General features: G+C 40.2%; 1 protein-coding gene across 3 annotated transcripts in view; it reads right to left on the bottom strand.

The window, feature by feature from the left end:
• Positions 1-1,611: 1,611 nt before the first annotated feature.
• Positions 1,612-9,866, bottom strand: part of LOC105359717 (M-phase inducer phosphatase) — a 112,627-nt gene continuing 104,372 nt past the window's right edge. For 2 of the 3 annotated variants that reach the window (XM_011496369.1, XM_011496368.1), the window contains 2 exons: positions 3,986-4,196; positions 1,612-3,130 (listed from right to left, as the gene is read on the bottom strand). In XM_011496369.1, coding sequence (XP_011494671.1) covers positions 1,637-3,130; positions 3,986-4,196 — 1,705 coding nt within the window. In that variant the 3' untranslated portion in view covers positions 1,612-1,636. Of the gene's footprint in view, positions 3,131-3,985; positions 4,197-5,622; positions 5,771-9,866 lie in introns of those variants that run through there. The other variant, XM_011496370.1, reaches the window with a different exon arrangement.

The following is a 9,866-nucleotide window of genomic DNA, read 5'->3' on the forward strand; positions in this document are numbered from 1 at the left end:
TGATAGTAAGCATTGCAAGATTATTAAATAATCGAATAATTTCTTGTTTAATAATATCACTTTGATCAAGTCTGAAAATTCGATATAAAAAATTAATATTAAGTTTGAAAATTTGTGCAAGAGATCCAACGCGATTCAAGATAGAGATTCAATTCTCCCAGAATTTATAAAATAATGAAGTGATTAATGAATAAATATGAATTTACCAGACTCCTTGAGGAATATTGAACAATCATCGTTATTTATCTTCCATACGATGTTTGTTTTTTTTTTTTTTTTTTTTTTTTTTTTTTGGAACCAATTACTGTTTAGCATAAGGTAATAAAAATTAATATTGCTAAATGTAATTAATTCATAGGGTTATTAACACACGAGGAGTAAAAAATTAATAAAGAGACAGTTATTTTGTATGACAAATTATATTAATGCTTATGATTTCACATAATGCGTGCTTTAGCTTTGTACAACATATAATAATCTACTTTGCACATATTTAGGGAGAGGATAAGTCGAACCTTCTTTTCCCATGTTTTTGATCAATATACACGTGTATAATATGACAGTATACAATAATTATTATTATATGAACTCAAAGAAATCGATTTATTGATCAAACGGTGTAAATGTCCACACGTGTGTATATTAGAGTATACAGTAATTATTATTTCATCAACTCAAAGAAAGTAATTTGGACATTTACCCCGTTGAGAAAGAAACGAGAAAATCGATGCGACTCTTTTTCTATATCGAGTGAAAAAGACGTGCTCAAGTACAATTTCAATCTCTAGAGAATTTAATTTATATAATTAATTTTCATAATTTCATGACTATTCTGGCGCCTAAAATAATTTGGTATATATAAGCTAATCAGCGAACTGAAAAAATGACTATGTCGCTTTTTGCTTTTAAGTCTCGCCTCGTCCTGTCCTTAGCGCCTATACATAAATATTCGACAACCATTAAATACTCACACATAAGTATCATTCAAACAATACAATCGATTTTCTATTCTCTCTAAATCTCACGGAAGTTCGGTTCTTTCGTTTTTACAAGATAAAACAAAAATAAAAATGAACAAAAAAAAAAAAAAAAAAAAAAAAATATTAAAAAAAAAAAACAACAAAAAACAAACAAAGAAGCGATAAACAGCACAGAATTCGAAAATTAAAGCGTTTAAAAAGCCAGCTGCTTTGTGCGCGACTTTAAAGGCTCCGCCTATTGCGACCGTGGTTCATAAATTTCATTTACATTTGCACATAAAACTCGCGCGAATTTTGTCGAATGGTCCAAGCACAACGAAGAATACGACAAATAACGCGAGTGGCCTTTCTCCTTCGAATATCCTCCAATGTTCGCAGTCTAAGCTAAGGGTGAACACTTGCAGGTTCGGCAGTGTTTCGATTAAAAATCATCATCATCATCATCATCATTATTAACGTGATCGCGGTTGTCGGGTGTGCGATGGATGATCGATAGTGCTAGTTGAGCAATAATGCTGTAAAGTTGGAATTGGTGATGGTGATGACGATGGTGATGACGATGACGATGACGATGACGATGGCGATGGCGATGGCGATGGCGATGGCGATGACGGACAGCTAACGGCGGCGGCAGCGGCCTGTCTGGAGGTGGAACATTAAAAGCCGAGTCTCTTGAGATTCGCCCTTGCCGTGACGACGTTCGCTCTGCCGCTCTTCTCGCCCTGCCAGCTTTTGCTCTTACTTCGGAATTGACGGAGGTCCGCCTCGTGGTCCGGGTGTCGCATCGGCCTGTAGCCCTGGGGCATGCACAGACAGCGCTGATCCTTGTAGAACTTTTGATAACCGCCATGAAGAAGATAAATCTCGGGATAGTGCAAGGCCGGGTAGCGTTCCTTGTTCATTTGTCGGTCAATGTTACGGAGGAACCTCGAGAGGTTTGGACCCCTCTCCCACGAGAACTCGCAGTGGAAGACGAGAATGCTGCGCTTCTGGCTCTCGGGCTCGATCGAAACGGACTTGTGCTTGAGCGGGTCCAGGAGGAACTTCTCGATCATTTCCTTGCTGAAGAGATTGAGGGCCCCGTCGATGTGACCGGCCTCGTATTCGTACGGATACCTGCAGTCGACGATCTTAAACTCGCTTATCCGGTCGTCGAATTCGCCCCGTATGAGCCTCGAGAGGGTCTCGGGGCTGATGGATTTGAGGTCCTCGTGTTGGCCGTCGGCGAGCGGCAGGACGCAGGGCTTACTAAAGTCGCCCGTGAGATCCGAGTCGGTCGTACTTCGGTGGATCGCTGACTTGATGTGCGCGTGCGCCTCCGTCTCGGAGTGGCTGCGCTGGAGGAGGGCAGGTTCGGGGCTCAATGCCAGGCTCACGTCCTGAAAGCTCGCGCACTTCCTCGAGCGCTTGACGAGGGTTGGCGAGTGCTCGACCGGCGGCTCTGGCCGCTTAAATTTTCTCCCGGTCGCGACGAGGCTCTCGTCGAAGACCTCGTGGCTCCGTCGTGGATTCTCGTCGAAGCAGAGCTTCGCGGCGGAGGAGCTGGCGTTGGGCGAGCGGAAGAGGCAGGAGCGCACCTTGGAGAGGCTCGGGGTGCTCCCGCTGCTGCCGTCAGCGCGCGCCTCCTGCCCCTGGAGCCGCTCCGACTTGAGCGAGAGGGAGAGGGAGAGGGAGCGCCGGAGGTTCGGGTTCGGTCTATTCGCGGCAGTCGGGGCTTTGGGCGTCGTCGCGGCAACCTCCATGCCCACGGTGGGCTTCTCCGGGCCACCGACGACAATGTCCCCGGATATGAGGCTCGAGAGCCCGTTGGGCAGCCGGGTGAGCTCGTTGTCGAGACTCTCCATGTCGATGAGGTCGTTGAAGCCATCGTCGGTGCTCTCGTAGCCGGAGGAGAGGCTACGGAATAGGGCCGGCCGTGCGGACCGATTGCGCTGGGGGGAGGAGCGAAGGGGTGACTTCATGGGACTGCGGGACTCGAGAGAAAGCCGCCGGGGGGCGACGCCGAGGGGCTCGGCGAATTGGAAGGCGTTGCACTGGCTGCCAGATTTCTCGTCCGAGTAGTTGGCGCAACCGCCGTAGCCGCTGTCCTGGCTGTTGGGGTCGAACTCCTCGAGCGGGAAGCGCGGTTTGGCCGACTTTGGCCCGCCTGACTGTAAGAAAGAGAGGTCTCAATGGTCAATACTTGCTTGCGAAAATGGCAAAACATTGGGTCGGCTCGTTGGTGATGAACGGCAGCCATGGGCATGGTGGATGGTGGATTGATGGATAGGCGGGGGAGATGGGGCGAGGGGCGGGAAGGAGGGTGCATAACACCGGGCAACAAAACGAAACTTTTCCAATGGGATCGGCTATAAGTTTTTCAAAATTGCAACATTCGAAATTGACATTTGCGCGTGTCCTGATACGAATTCAGCGAATCTTATTTTTCTTCTTTTATTTATTTATTTATTGATATTTTTTTTTTTTTAATTTCCGCAGTTTAATGTCTTTGCTATTTTCTCGATGGTATTGCAATTATAACTTACCGAGGATTACAATAATTAGTAATTATCGTTTCTTATCGTAAACTCGGGCGTACCAACCAATGGGGGTACGGACAAAACAATATATAACGTTGTTTGATACTTGCACGTAGCTAAAGACGTACCAAAGACAGATGGGGGTATATACAAAGCAACATAGCCTGACATGACAAAAGGAATAGTGGTTAAAATTGATATTAAAAAAAAAAAAAAAAAAAAAAAAAAAAAAAGTATAGTTTATAAAAACATGTAACTTGTCAAATACTGAATGAGGTATTCCATTACTCGGGTGAATATAGTAAATTGATTGAATAAAGTCGTCGATCCCAGGGGAATGATGAGCGCGGAGGGAGGAGGAAAAAATAAATAAATGTAACGAGGGTGAAATGAAAAAAAGAAAAAAGAAAAAAAAAAGTGCGGGAAAGGAGCGAGGAGATGCGCGTGCGCGCACTCGCATGTGGGTACGTCTAGCGCTTAAATTACCTTGTGCGGCGTCGAGTTTTGAACATTGGGACTGAAGATGGCGGCGCACTCCAAGTTCTGACTATTGGCGCACGGGGAGCCGAGGTCCGGGCTGGACATGCGTCCCGACGCCATGCCGATGAGCCGTCTTACCCGCGCCGACGACGACGAGCCGAACGTCCTCACCGAGGCCTCCGGTGTTCCGTTGATCTTGAATGCATTTTTGAACAGCCTATAATCAGACGAATAGAGACGCGTCTCATTAGACAATCTCGTACACGCGGCTGGAAAAATCAGTCGTCCCGCCCCGGCGGGTAAAGTATCCGCTGCCGTGATTAGCCGCGAGAAGGCGAGGATGCGCCAGGATGCCCGGTGCCAAGCTCGCCACGGTCCATAAGATGGAATGGACAGCGTTGACAGGGACATGGCGCTCTCCTCCCTTATTTACCAAAGCGGCCGTCGATGTCTGGGCGTACGCGGGGACGCCCGGGAAGGCTCTATTTTTCTTTGACTAAGTCATGTATGTACGGTAAGTGACGAGCGTTGGCTGTTAATGAGTATTTCAGGACTGACGTACCGAGACTACGTGGCGGCTCCCTCCTGGTGAACACTGTTTGGCGACCAGTTAGCGTTAGAAGTGCATCGGTCTTTGTCAAAGCGAATCATCTCAAGTCGAACGTTAAGCAGACCCCATGTAACCGCGAACCGACACGGCTGACATTTGCCGCGCGACTGAAGAGGGGCGGAGCTCCGGGAGGAAACCGCGAACGGAGGAAGTTGCAGTGTGGCGCCCCGCTTCGTACCTTTTTCAAACTGCCATGTCTTTTCGATCGCTCTTGCAGAGGCGCCTCTTTATTTTGAAAATCGATACCTGGCCCGAAAAGCGAAAAGTCCCGCAATTTCATTACTCCTCTTCCTCATCGTCGTTTGATATCACTCTATCACTCTATCACTCTAACTCTCTAACTCTCTAACTCTCTAACTCTCTAACTCTCTAACTCTCTATCCATCGATCGATCCATCTCTCCAAATCCATTAGGTCAAACGATTCGCCCAAAGCCTTCTTTGTATTTCCCTAATACATAGTACTATATAAACCTGCTACTGTCAATCTGCAACAATTGCCACCCGACGAAAGACTTCTATGCTGATAAACGAATAAGGCAATAGCTGCACTACCAGAGCCCATAAACGACGAGAGCGACAAACATTATAAGTTTTATAAATAATTTTTCAATATCGATCGAATTTTGTCATACTTAAAATAGATGTGCGCTGGTGCATGTGAAAAATGTGCAAAATTTGTCAAGTTCTTTAACATACCAATGCTTGACTTGAAATATATGCTCTCGTTTCCGACTCGTCGTCGCGTGTTTATATGAATCAGCAGTCTAAAGCGCATTAACGGTGTAAGAACAACACGATGAACATTCTATTTTACTCCCGCATTAATATAGAGCTTAGATTAATTCCTCCCCTCCTGCCTTGAATGTACAGTAGATTGTTAATTTTTAAGCACACTATTGGCGTAAGCACGAGAAAAATCTTTGTAAGCACTTGCGATAATTACTGCATGGATAATGAGATTAGAGTAACGAGAGTTGTATATAGATGAAATGCAAATGAAACGGTAAAGGCGCTGTTCGTCTCGAAATTACCTTGTGCAGCGGCACACATCACATGAATCGGATACGGGTTCCCAAAACATATTTCTAATGTTTTATTATGGCTTTCAGGCACTGTGAATAATGTTATTGTCGATGTCAGTTGCCTTGACGATCCATCGGTGCTTTGCCTTAATAGTTTCGTAATGATAATCTTCCATCCAACACACACGTTTACATATATAGATAAATAATAATATTTGCACACTATCCTCTTGGTCTCTTTCTCATCTTCTCTCTCTCTCTCTCTCTCTCTCTCTCTCTTTATAATCCTCCCTCTCCGTTATTTAGCGAGAGCTTGTGACGGTGAGAGAGATGATTATTCGAGATCGCGCGAAATAAGCAGCCGACGGACAAACGTGAACAAATTCAAATCTTCACTAGACACGGGGTTTTTTCCAAAAAACCACAAAAAAATCACGACTATGGAAAATTGACAGAATACCGAAAACGTACACCGGCAACGCGGGCAGTTCTCGGTCTGTTGCCTGATACGAGGGCAGGCGCCCTTTTATCGCATTCGTCCCCCGGCGGCGGCACCGAGGGCACAGTGGTGGGGGTATGTCTCCGACCAATCCCCGCCCGACCCCCGGTCCCGCCGATTTGCGCCCCTCGTGCGTACGTATCCCCGTCCGCCCCGATCGCCACTACCACCGTCGCAGGAAACCCGCGCACACGCGACGTCCTCCTCTCGACGGAGGTGGTGTGGTGGTGGTGGTGGTGGTGGTGGAGGTGGTGCATTCGCCGCGCTTCCCCGCGCAACACTTAAACTTTTTCCGTTCAGCGACTTAATCGTCGATTAATGTGCGCCGGCAGTTGTGACAAGTGGCGCGTTTCCAACACCGGACGAATCTTTATGTCCACCGACACTTTCCCCCGATCTAAGATCTAAGATCTAAGATCCAAGATCTAGAAGAACTAAAGTGGAAGAGGGAGAAACGTATATAGAGAATTTTTAATTGTACTTAAATTATCTATATATATTTATCTATATATTCATGTTGATTGTCCGTATTTTTATTTAATTATTTAATCGCTTTTATTATTAATCCTAAAATACGTTGAGCAAATCGAACAATTTTTCTGATTTTTCCAAAGTTTGTATCATCGTTCGATTGAATGAAAAATAACTTTCGATATACTTAAAAATGCATAGAATGCATTAAATTTATGATTACGATAATTAGATAATGGGATTTCGTCTCGACGAGGAAAACGTAAAAAAAAAATAAAAAAAAAATAAAAAAAAAAAGATAAAAAAATATATCGACTTCTCAATTTTGCGGTTAAGGAGACAAATTACACTTAACAATACGCGTACGCGGAATTTGTGTGATTTCGTGTTACCAAGATTTTCCGTCTTTTCTTACGACTTCCATTCCGTCCCATTCGCTCAGCACATTCGCATGTTCTTTTCTCGGCCTATTTCTTTTCTCATCTATTTAATAGTATTATAAGTAAAACAGATTTTTAGGTCAACACTTAGTTACGCAAATGTCAAAAGGTGCGGCAACAGAATGCCTTTAAAAATGAAGATGGGAAGAACACCCCCCGTGAAGCAAAAGAAAACCAAAGAAAATTCAAAGCGAATAATGATTCTTGACGTTTGCATCTGAAAAGCGCTTATAAACTTTTTAATATTCGCTTCCTCCCACCACGCGTCTCCCCCTCCCCTCCTCCCCCCCATATCCACCATCCCCCCTCATTCACCTTCCCCGCCCGCCCAACAAGATTTCGTTCAATAAGGGGATATTCTACTACTCTTTATTTCTTCGCCTTTTTCTTCTTACCTCTGTCTTCCCTCTCGCGCTCACTCCCTTTCCCCCGTCCCTCGCGCTAACGTTCGCCTTTAATCTCGCTTCATCTTCGTTACTCTCATATTTTAGGGCCAGCCAATAACTTGCCTAGTTGCCGAGGAACCGACCAGCGTAAGACAAGAATGTCTAGATGTGAGTATTTCGCTTCTTTGACCTCTTGTGTCCGTTAAATCGAAACCAGTTTTTTAAAACTAATACGACGGTAAATTGCAACGAATCGATTTATGACTTTTAAATAAACAGTATGCTTACATTCCAATGCTGAGACTCTAATTTTTAATACTTTTCGCCTTTAATAATAAATTATTTATTTACATTGCATTATTATTAGCAATATATATGATAATAATAACGCAGAGATAGTTTTTATTTTTTGCATATAAATAATACAAAATCGAATAAATATACATATTAATACAAGTACATATATATATATATATATATATATATATATATATATTTATTTATTTATGTTTACACACGCATATACTTATTGTCAAATTTTATTGACTTTATTATATAATTGTTCGATACTTTATTTGCTTGCATGCGAAATATATGTCAATTGTGTAAAGTAATGTTATGTATTTGTGCTGATGCTAGCATAACAGAAAATTTAGAAGAAAATTAATCGAAAAATCGCCTGTCTCAAGACATCAATGTAATAAACAAATAGTGGCATACATTATCCCAAAATTTGTTAGTACCTTGTTGATTAATAATTAATTATATTGTTATATGGTTAATTGAATTTTGATACTTGAATGTAAGAATGACGTGTTATTCGTAAAATAAATATGCATAAATAAACATAAATTCTTTTCATACAACGAATAGGAGTCCCCGTATTAATGAATTTGCATTGGCATTTTAATTATTGAAAATTAATTTTTCATTTCACTTTTCCAACGCTTTTATAATTTTGCAGCTAAGGATATTTCACCCTTTTTTCATACATTTTCCATAAATACATTGAAATTTTTAACTATCAAAGATACCGCCAATACATTCTTCAGTGAATTGTATCTTTTTTTAATTGATCAATTTTTTTTTTTTTTTTTTTTTGCAATTTGCAATTTGCCGACAAATTTCGAAGAATATTAATTATTTATCAAATCTCTTAGGAATTATATGTAACTTATCTTTGCATTGAATTATATATGCACCATGTGACGACATGCATGACTCATATATTATTGAAACTGTAATTCAAAACAAAGTTGTTTGGTTAATTTTCCCTTTATACTGTTATACGCAACACAATCACAATAACCAAACATCAAACAAGTTTATTCAAGATTTAATCAGAAAATTTTGTTATAACTCAGTTTGCGGGGCTTATCACTTAATATACCGTACATTCGATGCCCTTATAGACCAGTGCAAAGCATGCGGATACGAGTATTCACTTGTGTTGATGATTTTAGAAATATGAAATTTTATATGATATACAGAATAGTTATTAATGAATTAAGCTGAGAATCTTGCAATTTCTCTATGTATCACATGTCGTATTATTCCACTGAAATTTATATAAAGGAAAATAATGCCACCTTCAATTCAGGAAATTATTGAGCCATCTGTTGGCAATTGAATTGACTTTCTTCTTACGAATAAAAGTAAATGACTTGTTTCGACACGTTTTATATGCATATATATATATATATATATATATATATATATACATACATACATTTATCTGCATATCCCTTATAAATTTAATAAAAATATAATTTTAGATTTCAACAAGCTAGAACGTTTCTTGTCGTACAAAAAAAAAAAAAAAAAAAATATTACCATCTATTTGTTATCTTTATTGTGTGTATCTTTTAATTGATAATTTTTTCTATAAATTTACCAAGTCGTCCGTATACATTAAATTAATACATTAAAAAAAAATTCAATATAAAATAGAGGGGATATTGAATTTAATGTCTTGGCACTAATGTAGTTTGTTTAGTGTATTAATTACTATATTTAGGTAATAAGTAATACTTTAAATGAAAATTATCGTTTATTGTCATTAAAATTAGTTGTTAGCTAATGTATCAATATAAGAAACTATACATTGCTTTAAAATAAATTGCATAAAAATATTACTATATAATATACTAATGATTATCCCGATATTACATAAATTTGATAAATAAAGCTTACTGCTTTTTTTTTACTATTAGACTTATTTTATAAGATTACAATAATAAGTATTGCATTTTTATATGTAAATTTATAATAATACCTATGATTTTCTATGTGAATATTAATTTTTAATACACGTTTAAGAATATTATTTTTGGATTAATTAATTTAGTAATAAAAAATTTATTTATTAACATATTATTTAACTGAACAGTATTTGAAATTATTACAAGTTTGTAATGTTGGATGTAAATAATTTAGACCACTACTGACGTATCCGGA

Source organism: Ceratosolen solmsi, unplaced genomic scaffold, assembly GCF_000503995.2.
Source record: "Ceratosolen solmsi marchali unplaced genomic scaffold, CerSol_1.0 scaffold29, whole genome shotgun sequence".
Taxonomy (NCBI): domain Eukaryota; kingdom Metazoa; phylum Arthropoda; class Insecta; order Hymenoptera; family Agaonidae; genus Ceratosolen; species Ceratosolen solmsi.